At 38.8% G+C, this 12,925-nt stretch overlaps 1 protein-coding gene across 4 annotated transcripts in view; it reads left to right on the forward strand.

The window, feature by feature from the left end:
• The window catches only part of ETV1 (ETS variant transcription factor 1), a gene marked incomplete at its 5' end in the record, with an annotated part of 64,023 nt that overhangs the window by 41,938 nt on the left and 9,160 nt on the right, over positions 1–12,925 (forward strand). For all 4 annotated transcript variants that reach the window (XM_084280530.1, XM_084280531.1, XM_084280533.1 and 1 more), the window contains 2 exons: positions 9,798–9,866; positions 12,229–12,297. In XM_084280530.1, the coding sequence (XP_084136656.1) occupies positions 9,798–9,866; positions 12,229–12,297 (138 nt within the window). The remainder of the gene's footprint in view (positions 1–9,797; positions 9,867–12,228; positions 12,298–12,925) is intronic.

Here is a 12,925-nt window from a genome sequence, read left to right on the forward strand (position 1 = left end):
AAGTTGACACATCTGTACACTCCATAAATTGCAGTCAACAACTGTGGTCTGTTGATATTTTGTCTTGTTACCATCTGTTCTCGAGAAACCATCATTTTCCATCCTTGCTAAGAGTACATTAAATAACCCCTTAGGAAACATAATGTATTTGTCACTGAATCATTGATTTCACTTTTCACCTATGGATGTTCAGGGAAGGAGGAATGTTGGAGTGAAAAGTCTTTTTGCATGGTATTTTATTGCAGTTCAGATAAGAATATAGAAACATATTTAAAAGTTCATTGTAATACACTGAGATGTTCCTTTTGGGATGTTTTTGAAAGAGGCTCATAAAAGTTCATTGCTTTTGTGCACTATACTTTTATATTTTGTGGGAAGCTGGTGAATGAAAAGCATTATTATGGAATGATTATAACTCTATTAAAACATGACATTAATTATGACATGGGAAATGGCAGATCAATTAGTTGTAATTGTAATTGCAGGTATGCAATTTCTACTGCAGAATGTTTGAGATAATGGAAAAAGAAAAATGTCAACAGAGTATAAGCTCTTCCTTATCCATCCACACTTCTAGAAGTCACAGTGCATCATATATGTTCAATCAATCAGACCTTATTTTCTGCCACAGATTTATTTTTTTTCCCCTGCGGCTTCTGGTCAGATGTTTTTAGTACTTGATGCTGTATCTAGCAACTCTAAGCACAAAGATGCAGCACAAAGGTGCAGACAAGAACATACAAAGCTTTGAGAATCATAAGTATATGCCTGAAGGCTTCCCAAGACCTTTGTTTACAGTTAATAGTGGGCATTCCTGTACAGGTAGCGCTCTTAGAATTCAGTTCTTGTATTCAGGTACTCAAACAAAAGGCTGAACTTGACATACCTCACCTATTCTGGGCTTTGTTTTTAGCAAGATCTTTGCTGGCTTGATCCTCCCTAGTTAATGTAATAGTATTTGTGAATACACTATGACCTTTAACTATGCATGCATCAGTTAGTACAAAAAATCTGGTTTGGCAATGACATCTTGAAGTATTAAGTTTAAATCTCATATTTTGTTTTGCCCAGTGGAAATAGTTTGGTAGGGAAGTTCTTTTGTGACCATGTCTTTTGGAATTCTGAAATTTGTTGCAAGGTGGTGTTAGAGATCTAAGTAGAAGAGATGTTCCCTGTGTGTACTTAGTACTGAGTGCCAAGAATGGATCTGTTGAAAGAAATCTGGTTAGATTCAGTCTTTCCTGGGCAGATTGTAGGCATTATCAGGGGTATCTTCATGATTGAATGGACTTTAGAAAATTCGGATTCTCTACTTGCCACTTCCTAAGTTTTCTTTTAAGATACTAGTCACATCACTTAAAGAATGAACCATCCAGACAGAATTATAAGCCTCCATGTCTTGCTTTGCAAGTCACTCATCCCTTTAATTCTTGATGCCTCACAAGCAATAAATGCCTTGTGTTGGCATGTGAAAATAGGTGGAAAATGGAGGCAGAGTCACACATGAGATATATAATGCACCTGTTTATTTGGGTACCCAGTTAGGACCTTTTAAAGAACATTATGTATGTTCAAAGCTGATCTCTTAGTTACTGTCTTTATGTTTCCAGATGAGGAAGTATGGGAACATCAGACCAGGTTCCCTGTGTAAGCACTGCACAAATAAATGCATAATACAAAAAAATTTGGCAGAAGTGACATGACTACTTTGGAAAACTTCGCTTTAACTGGAATGCACTTTGCTGAGGCCTAAAACTGACCATTCAGCTGAGGCCATTTTTCCCTTCCTTGAAATGTTCTGCCTCATTAACTTCCAGCCTCTGTAACAAATGAAGCAGGGGCTCCACCTGCAAAGCTGTTTACAGCATGGGTCTCCCTCCCCCAAACAGTTTTGACGTGTGCACCCAAGAGGCAGGAGTGCCCAGGCAGGAGCCTGCGGTTGCACTTCATTTGCAACACTGGAGTGGTATTAAGGTTGCCCAGGAAGTTGTAATTGTGATACTTAGCCTCCTAAATTTGCGCTTATAGGTATAGGATGTTGTTGACATTGTACCATCCATGTTACAAATGTGTATTTAGCCAGTGTCAGGAAACAGAGTCCTTTCAAATACCTCATGTGGTGTATTTTGGAAAGTAAATCAATGTCAGCCAACATGGAAAACCTGTAGAAGCACATTCTATCATAGAGATTGTCTGACACCCTTAAATTTGGGATTTTGCAGAACCCCATAATTGTGTTGAATTAAAATTTCAAGAAAAGAAAACATTAATTTTATGTCTTGGAAGTATATTTAGTTTAGGGGTTTTTTTTCTTTCTTTTTTTTAATAACAGTTGGATCTTCTACTGTACTTCTTGGAGGTACCATTTAGGCACTGAGAGATCCTAGTATGAAGGAAAAAAGGGAATCTTAGCTGTCAGTCAGTCAGTGCAGGTTTGCTTGTTCCAGGATGTTCTCTAGTTCATTGACCAGTGCAGCATTTAAAATGACACAGTTCATGATGCTTCTACTACTGTCTTTAATTATATTGGCTAATTTTTGTACAGTGCTTTGAAAATGTAAAGTGTTCTATGAGTGCTAAGTATTATTACTACAATTATTCCCCTGGGAGATTATTTCACACACTAATAGACTTCACAGTTAAGAAATATTTCTTGATGGTAAGCCTAAATTTTCCCTTTGATCAGTTGCATTCCCTTGCTCATAGCTACACCTCTTTGGCTCATCCTAAACAATTCCTTGGTATTAACATACCACCTCTAAATCTCTGTAGACAGTTTGCATGTATGCTCAGTCTGTCTGTGTGACTCGTCATTGAGATCTTGCTTCATAAATCCTCCAGCTGCTTAATCTTTTCCTCAGATTCTCTCTAGGTTTTCTTTTTCTTTTTTTTTCCTTTTTTTTTTTTTTTTGGTCAGGCTGCAAATATTTGCACAGTTTTTGAAGGTGGTTTTATAAAATGCTTTGTGAAACAGAACCGTCTCCGTCATTTTCCTGGATATGGTGCTTCAGTACATGTGCCTTAAAACTGCATCTCCTTACCACGTTAAAGAAATTCTTTTACACAGCTGTATGAAGGTTCTTAATGAAAATGTGGCTGGCATAAAGGCAGGAGGGGAGAAGGGATAGGGGTTTGCTCGTGAGCTCAGTAGCTGTAAGAAGTTTCCACTCCTTGTTTTTGGTTTTGCAGCTTTCCCGAGTCTCGCTTCCGTGCTTTCAGGCTCTCCTTTCAGGAGCCTGTCTTTGCTGTGTTCCTTCAGTGAATGAGGGTGGATTTTTGTTCAGTAGTTAAACTGCGCTGCACTTTGTACTTGTTCTTAAAACACATAAAAACAAATCTGCTGTTGGATGGTACGACAGTAGACAGTAGGAGCATCTGAGGGGAAACTTGGGAAACCTGGACTCCAGAAGATTGCTGTGAAAGGCAGAATTTGAACTCCTCGCTTCCTATCGAGCTGATTTCTTTTCTTCAGTAATTCTGTCTGAAAGAAGTGTGTAGTTAGCACAGGATTCTTCTTGTAACACTATCTTCATGAACAAAGGAAAACTTGAATGCCAAGTTAATGCGAGCATATAGGCAGGAGACCGACCGTACATCTATTTTCCTTTCAAAGCAGACAGTACGATCTGAAAAATTGTCCTGCAGTCCCTGTTTTTCAAAGAAATGGATAAATATCCTCTAAATCTACAGTTACAGTAAGTGGCACTGGCTAATGATTTGATTTGAGGATTGAGAGCGCAGTCTGGATTTACTCTTTGTGCATTAACGCAGGTCAAATGGACACAGGCTGCATTTTAAATCAGTAATGGAAGGCTGAAGCCTGCCTTAAACCAATCACATCAGCCTTACCCAAGACCGATTGATCCCGAGAGACGGAGCCCTGTGAGCATAGCTTTTATATGAATGGACTCTGTGCAGCCTGAAGTTTCATTCATAAAATGGATGCTGAAGGGGAAAAGGGAAAGAGAAAAAAAAAAAAAAAGAAAAACCACCACACACGCCAAACCCTGGAATGTCCATTTATGCGGAGCTGAAGGGTGTAGTGTTCCCTCAGCTGCTGCTTTTGCCAGTTGCCTTAAAGTAATGATTAATGCTGCTTGGCCCTGCCTGCCAGTAACCTGACACCATTTATGGCCTTGGTGTGTTTCTAATGTATAGTGAATGAGAAGGCTACATTCTCAAATCAGAAACATAAACAGGAACTGGTTGGTCTGAATTCCATTCAAATATGTCACTTCAGCCGTGCAGTGTTTGTCCAACTTCGATTTTACAGGCAGGGGATGGGGTGGGGGAGAAAAAGCAACACAGTCTTTTTTTCTTTTTTCTTTTTCTTTTTTTCTTGTTTCTTTTTTTTTTTCAGTGAAATTACCAATAAAAAGGACTGAGGGAGAGCAAAAATACTTTTTTACTTTGTTAAATACAAAGGGAAGCGATGTTTAAAATAAACTTTACAGTTACTGAGGTTAATAAAAGCAAATACATGATTTTAAAGTATGCTCAAAAGATCAGCTCCATGTGGAATTTCAATTCAGAGCTGAATGTATGAGCCTTTGTTTTCCTGTTCTGCCGTATAAAAAGTTACACATCGCCTAGACAGGCTGTTGACATCTGGTCTCAGAAAATGCATTAGATGTTGTCATAGATCTAAAAACCAAAGTTGTGGAAAGGAAGCTGTTTGCTTAAGGTTGTTTTTTTTCTGTATGTGTGTAATAGTTCCACTTAGACGTGAGCTGCTGAGGCCAAAACCTAGTTTTCTTGTAGGTTTTTGTCAAGTGAGATGTAAGAAATTAAACTTAACATATTTAATTAGGTATTTTTTAGAAGGGAATGTATGTATGTCTATGAGTGCACCTACTTGTAGATATTTCCCTTCCCACCCCCTTGGTGATATGAAGGTTAGTGACAGGCAAAACGATGAAGAAAACCTTTCCTACTGAATGTTTTTAAAAGCATGTAATGATTTGGGAAAATGCTGCTTAATTTTTATGTTGATTTTATTTTCACCGACGTAACTTCAGTGCACCTACATTTTTCATGCTGAACCTGCTAATGTAAAAGTAGTGCTGACTTCTGTATCACCATGATTTTACCAATTTGTAGGACTCTTGTAATAACACAGCTTCTTAGGGGATGGTGCTTTTAAAAGTGGTTTAACAAAAACCTGTCCCCAGCATTTGAGCTGTGAAGTACGCTCAAGCAATTCCTGTATAGGGTGATTGTAATAAGTTATAGTATTTCTACCTGAATTTCTCTTTTGGAGAGACAAGTTTTAATCTAAATGTTTTCGGCAGGTTTACAAAATCATAGGTTTCATGAACAAAAAGAATCATTTGGTACTTCTCTTTACAAAACACAGATCATGCATTTTTCTTAGTGATGCTTGGTGCCCCCTTAGCCACATGTTGCAATCTAGGTTGAAGAATTGCCTTTCTTACATAGAACCCCCTGTCTGTTTTCCAGTGATTTCAGTACTGCTTTTCACCCTTGAGCTGGTCAGAGCTTCTCCGTGGTGGTAAACAGCTGCTTTCTACCAGAAGGCTAAATGTATTTCAGTGGTGGATGAAGTGCTTCTTTGTAAACAGTTTGTCAGTGCTCTTGGAAATCCATGAACAGAAAAGTTACTTGCAGTGTGATTGTGATGTTCTGAGTTAGAGGCCAAAAGTATGATGTGTTCTGCCTTGAACATTTGGTTTAAAAAAGGCTACCTCTGTCTCTACACTTGGTGAAAATCTCACCCACTGCACCAACCACCTCTCCAAGTACCAGAGAAATGCTCCTATTGCTCAAGTAACCACTGTGCAAAGCTCTGCAAGGCACCAAAGGGAGGACTGGTGTACTCGGGGTGTGTAGCACAGGGTCAGGCTGACACACGTGATGGCATCTGGGATCTTGGCTTGTCCCAGCTACCCAGAGGGCTTATGCATCCCCTTCTGTGGTCAATACCACAAAGGGAAGGAGTATGCCTGCACTGTATTCTTGTCTTCCCGCAGACAAGTGGCACAACATATGTAAGTCTGTCTGTATAGATAGACCAACTCTGAATTGCTGAAATAGGAGCCAAAACCCACCGTTACTTTTTAGACCAAAAGGACAATTGAGGAGGGTGTGGTGTGAGTTAAATTACAGACCTGGCTGTATCTGCTGCCAGTGCAGTCCCTCCAGAGTTTTGGGGAACTGCTTCTTTGGGAATAGCTCCTTGTGGGAATTCTTCTTAATATGACTTGGTATTAAAGTATGAATCAGAGAAGTAGGCAGGCAAACAGTAAGAAAGTTCTAGTTGTAGTGTCATTGCTTTGCTTTATACCTGCAGGGAAGTAGGTGAGTTCCACTTAAAAGTTGAGGTGTCTGAATTTGAGTGACTCCTTAGTGGGCTTGCTGCATAAGGCAGCTCACAAGTACAACGTACAGGTCACCTGAACTGCCATGCGGAGTCCAACGTCAGGCAGGTAGCTCGACTTCTTCACACACCCTGTTTCCCTCTCTCTCTATACCCATGTGCATACATATCACAGTAATTCTGTAGCACATGTGCATTGTCACCTGCACATGGGCAGTGCCCTGGGCCTTCAAATCTTCTCATGATTGATGTTGATAAAGTTAATTAAAAAGTAATTCAGTATGTGTAATATAACATGTCCTTTAGTTAGGAAAGCTATGTATGTTCACAAACAGGAATGGACGAAGAATAAATCCTGGTTCAGGTTTCCAGTTCCTGCTTTGTTCTGCTTCATTCAGGAGAAGACAGTCACTTTATTATCCTGTTGCCTGCAGAAGCTTTCTCATCCCTGCGCCTTGCCGGGCGAGGGATGCAGGCTGAAATTCTGTCTGTTTCTGTGCAGGCTCTGAAACCTGTTCCCTATCTCCAAAAAAAACAATCATAAAAGAGGATTTAAGGATCCCTTACCTACTTTGAGTTATACAGGGATGAGACAACCTAGCCCTTTAAATTCTGTTACAGTAATTACTGTGAAAGACATCCTTACCAAGGGATCACTCAAGCATCTTAATCATGAAACCTAGAACCTGTGCCTGCTAAATTCCGTAGCAGATTTTTCTTGTCCTGAGCAAGTTTATTTGGGCTTTTTCTGCTTAGATGTATTTTGATTAAGTCAGAGCAGAGCTTATTTCCAGTATTTTTCGCCGACGTTCCCACATGAGAATGGATTCTACACTGCCTAGATTACACTCAATTTCAAAAATAACATCTCAATTTTAAACTAACATCTACTGGGGAAAAAATGATTTCTAACCAACAGGCCGTATTCATTGTTTTAAGATGACTGCTGTGTTGCTGTTAGCGAGAGGAGCTATGTTGAATGACCTCTAAGTATTCCAAATTAATAATAAAAGATAAATTAATTTTTTTATGTCTCCATATTTTTACTATGTTTTTTTTTAAAAGGACTCTACTGTTCTTGAGATGATGTAAATTTACAATGTGAATTGCTTCATTAAAAGTCTGAAATAAGCTTCTTGTGTGTCTTAAATCCCAGCACATTTTTCTTCAAAGACTAAAAATTACTAAGAGGTGATAGAATCAGTCACCTCAAACACTTGGATCCTGCCCTGGAAGTATTTTATGCTTAATTCTGTCTCATTTGTTGTCTTGAAACAATGTTTTAAGAAGAAGAAAACATATAATTGCTCTGTAATTTCTGCACTAAAATGTTTTCTTTTGAAGTAGCTCCGCTTAGCTAGTAAAAATACTTCTGGGTCTTAGTCAAGCATTTAGTACAATTTAAAAATGCAATGCTAAATTTCATTGGTTGGACTTTTTATTAGATAAGGTAGAAATGAAAGCAGCAGGCAATTTAATTAGCAGTAATTTTTCTGGGCAAGTCATTACTTTGATGAACTTCAGAGCAATGTTTATGGCTCCTAATTAACCATGTTAGTCATTTGATTGAATAATCACTTTGGAAATGTTTCTACAATTTGATTAGAGTCTGACCCACTCTGATAGTCATAAATTAACTGATAGCACTTTAGGATAACAAGACTCTAGTTACTTTATGAGAAATAAACTCTTCCTTGCTGTATTTTTCGGTCCTCTGTGGACTGTTTAAGCACAAGCTAACCAGAAGATTAAGTAATGTTGGTGCAAACAATGCTTGCCTTAAAAAGACTCCAGATGTTAATTATAATTGACTTAGGAGCAGGGGAGATGAAACCCGAAATTGGCTAAGAACAGAACCTCTTGGATGCGTACGTAATTCTTTATTCTGTATACTCTGCTGTATCACTTTGCAGGAGTGGAGCTCATGAGTCAAAAAGGGTTTTGCTGCCAATACTAGTGAATTTTTACCTAAAATAGAAAATAGCATCTGTTTCAGTTCTACAACTTCCTCTTTTTATACGTAGATTTTTCCATTCCCCTTAAAATTCAAACGGCTTGGTAACATGAGTGATTCCTTGCAGGTGAACCACTACTTGTTAAGCCTTGACTTCTAGCCTAGAGAGCTGTACTTGTCTTGGGTGATCACTGAATCACTGATTCCTGTGGTTGCTCGGAATAGCTACGTGAGACGTTAAGAGATTTTCAAGGCCTGAGCAGGCAGGCACTGAGTGTTTTGTCCAGAGAGGAAGGTAATGAAGAGTTCGGCACAGATGTGCAAGAGAGGCTGCAGACTGTTGGAGGATATTTATTATTACTGCCCTGTGTTTCACTTGTTTTGTGAAGTCAGTGTAAAACCTCATTTTCTTATCCTGCCAAATCTTTGATACTCATCACTAGTCAGTGAACAGTGAAATTTGGAATCACAGTCAGAAAAGAGTCTGTAGGCAGTGTTGGAAAAATAATGTCTGCTCTTTCGACCTCTGTTTGCATCTCTTAAAGAGTTACAAGTTACTGGTAACAGATTGCATAGCTTAGGGTAGGAGTTTATCACAAGATCAAATAGACTTTGTTAAGCAAGACTTTTGATATCCAAGAAGTGGGTTAAACATGGTCTAGAAAGGCAAACATTTATGGTGTATTTCTGTTTGCACGTCCCTCTGCACAGGATGTGGCTACTTGGGGACAGTGCAAGACACGGGAAAAAATAGACAGACATTTAAAGAACACCATTTTCATTAGTTCTGTTTGGGTTTTTTCTTATTCTTAAAGATTTGAGTAGAGGTGGGGAATGGCAAATAAATATCTGTATTGCTTAGAACGTGCATGTTAATTTTTTTTGGGGGGGGGGGGGGGGGAGTGTCTTTTTATTGTTTAAGGATGTACAGCTGGAGGGTGAAATTGATGCATCTGAATTCCCAGATTAAATGCTCAGCAATTGCAGAAAATGTCATTAACCCTTCAAATCCTTAACCCGAGTCTAAAAGCCATATCCCACTGTAAATTTACTCTGACGTTCCTTGTATTAATGTAGAGTTTATAAGCCTCCACTGTCATCAGCAGGCTTTTCTGTGTAATTGATTAAAAATGTTAGGTCAAATTAGTTACAAAGACAGATATACAAGCACAGGGTTTAAAATATTCTTACTGCCTCGCGTGGATATTTTGGTCTGTAAATGTTCTGAAATGTAATTGTCACAGGAGTCAGCTTTTAGCAAAGTTGATCACAATAAGGGTTTGAGTTCAAGTGCCTATGTGGGATCTGTGAACCTCACGTTGTGATTTTTCTCCTCCACCATGCCTTGTGCATGCTGCTCTGAAAAGCTGGCTGTTGACAGGTCCTCCCTTGCTGTGACTTCCATCCTTTTTGTTGCTCCTCTGCCTGCAGCCTGTCTCATTGATAACCTGCACACTTTTAATTCCAGACAGTCTTTTGACTAGCATTGTCGTCTTCTCCTTTCAGAAGTGCCTAGCTGCCATTCCATTTACATGAGGCAAGAAGGCTTCCTGGCTCACCCAAACAGAACAGAAGTTAAGTTTTCTATTATGTATCACTTTTCTACGAGAGAAATAAACGTAAAAAATTAAAAAGCCTGGAGGGATTTGGGGTTCACTGGTTTAATTCTGCTGCTGGGAAGACTCACATCATCTTTTTCTCCCTTTCCAGTCCTGAGTTTAATGCACTTTTTTTTTTTTTTTTTTGGTAACTTCTTGTGGTGCCACAGGTTGATCAGGATAGCAGCAATTACATTATGATTTTACTCATTCTGTTTTTCAAAGTCTGTAGCTGTTGAAAGGAAGAGACGCTTAAAAATGTGTCCATTTTACCCATTCTGCTCAAGTGATATTTTCCAGGCTATTGGTGTGACAGGCTCAGTTAACTGTTAAGTAAGCCGTTACTGTACTTTTAATTCAGTGAAGGTTTTTGGCTTTTCCTTTTGCTACGATTTTCACTATTTTTTGGTACTGCTTAGGCCTAAATTGTGCAGCCACATAACATACCAAAATCCCCGCACTAGTAAAAGCACATTATGTCTATTAAAAATAAGAAGGCAAACAGAACTAAGGAAAAATGGCCACTGAAAGAGAGGCTATACCCTCCACTCTCCTGCTTTGGTGTATCTTTCTTGTCAGTATATGGGTTTTTTGTTTGTTTGTTAAGGCTTGTTTGATTTTATTCCAAGGGGCAAGTTTCACAAACATGAGGGCAATTAGTTTTGAGATTGATGAGAGTTCAGACATATATATGAACCAAAGCCCTCTAGTTAAGACTTCATTCACTAGTGACAAAGAGACAACTGGAAAGATAACAAACATGGCTAAAAGCCTAACTGCTTCTGGTATGGAGAGGAAAAGGCAGAAAGTACAAATAAAAGGTAATGTTGAATGTGAAGGGTGAAATCGGAGATGGAAATCTATAACAGGCTTAGTATATGAAACCATATGAAATACAGTAGCTTGATAAGGGAGGTGAAAGGCATCAGGGAAAAATCCACAAACTGCAGGGCTAAGGTCAACAGATTTGAGTTTTAATCCCAGCACAGGTAGGGGAAACAATCTTAGCAAAGTTATGCACCCATAAGTACTTGGAGGTGGTAAAATTGTTATGAATGACGTAGAAAAAGCAGTGATGTTCAATAAATATTTGGTTTCTGTATTTAAAAATCAGTCAACACAATTTTGTGGAATAAAGGTCGTGTCAAATCTGATTCTGTTCTTTGCTGAGATTAAAAGTTTGATTGATAAAGATACTTGTATCCTATAGTTAGACTTTTTATGGCATTCAATTTGCCACTGCATTACATTCTGATTAAGAAGTTAGCACAAAGCATTATCAATAAAGTACACATTAAATACATTAAGACCTGGCCAACTGACAGATCTAAAAGTGGCTGTCACTGGGCAATCATCTCTGAATGGATTGTTTCTATTATAGTTGTGTAGGAATTGATATCAGGAGTGTTGGTATTCAACATTTTCAGTAAAGATACAGAGCAAAGTTAATAGATAACTTTATGGCACAAAGATAGGCAGAGTGGTAAATAACGGGCAGGACAGGGCAGTCACACAAAGCAATTTGAATTGTTTGGTAATCTGGGCACATTAAACAAAATTTTTTTTAATATGATGAATGTAGACCAGACCTATGGAACCGGGAAACAGTGTGTTGGAAAAAATGATTTTGAGATGGGCCACCTCCTCTGCTTCACAGTGGGAAACCAGCCCAACCAAACATTGCAACTGTATGGCAAAAAGGCCTTCTCTAATATTTGCACAGTCAAAAGGAGGGTCATAGGGAGGCAGGAGAGGAGGAGATGTTTTGTCTCACTAAGTAGCACTGGTGAGGCTGATACTGGCATGCAACACAGTTCTGGCTGAGCAAAACATTAAAATAATACTGAAAAGCATGAGTGTGTACGGAAGAGATTGCAAGAGAGAAAGCAGAGTGTTTCTTAACAACAGAAAGTAAATTTTACTGAAGGATCTTAATTGGAAGGAACATCAAGGGGGAGTAGCTTCTGTGAGTGTGAGGAGGAAATACCAAGTAGGACTTTTTCAGTCTCTCGGGGAGAAGACCCGGAGGAACTAATGGTTAAAAGTCAAAGCCATGCTAGTTCAAGCAGGAAATGAGACAAACAATTTGGAATAAATCATAGAGAAAAATGGGTGCATTTTCATTTTTGCAGGTGGAGATTAACAGTCTTTTGGGAATGCACACATTAATTAAACACCCCTGTACTGAGGCCAAAATGTTGCAATTGGGTGGTGTGTAAAGGATGTGGGATATTAATCTAATTCCTCTATGACTTAGTGTTCCCTCTGGCATTAAGCCTGTGATGTCTTCTTTCTCCATGCATCTTTTATATAAACACCTCTCTCTTTTCAACTTACAGGCTGCATGTATGAAAAGGGACCTAGGCAGTTTTATGATGACACTTGCGTTGTTCCAGAGAAGTTTGACGGTATGTATGACACATCTCTCGTTTTCTTATGTGGGTAGATGAAAGAGGAGCAGATGAGGGACTTTTCTCTGTTGCTGATCAAAAAAGCTTGGTAACGTTCCAATTTAGGATTCCTTAACACACCATTTGCGGTGCGCCCAACCAAAGCTGACCTTTGTCTCTTGAAACCAAAGTCTCCTTTTCAATAGCACCTCGTTCGCCTTTTGCCAGCGAGAGATGCTGTATCCAGAATTGTGGCAGAGGAGCTCAGTTCCTGTGCTGTTGAGAAGTAATAGGAGGATTTCCATTGCACTGATGATCACATACTGCTTGTTGTTTGAGATTTAATGAAAGCTGTTCTTGTAATTAACAGAACGGTGGAGAAAGCAGCAGTTTTGGTTTTACTGAGGATTAAGCCTCTTGTCCTGCTGTCTGTGAAGTGATGAATAGTGGGGAGTGAGTGTATAGGGCATTTTTTGTGTTTGTGTCAGTGTATTTGCACTATGTTAAACATTGCACTAGTGGTTTATTTTTCAGTGAGATTGATAACAAATCAATGAGCTTTTCACAATGCTATCCAGTATAACAGATTTTTTTTTTCAAGAGGGATTCTGAGGTCAATTAAAATAAATGGCTCAAATTATTCTCA

The sequence above is a fragment of the Gallinula chloropus genome, assembly GCF_964237585.1.
Source record: "Gallinula chloropus genome assembly, chromosome: 2".
Classification (NCBI taxonomy): Eukaryota; Metazoa; Chordata; class Aves; order Gruiformes; family Rallidae; genus Gallinula; species Gallinula chloropus.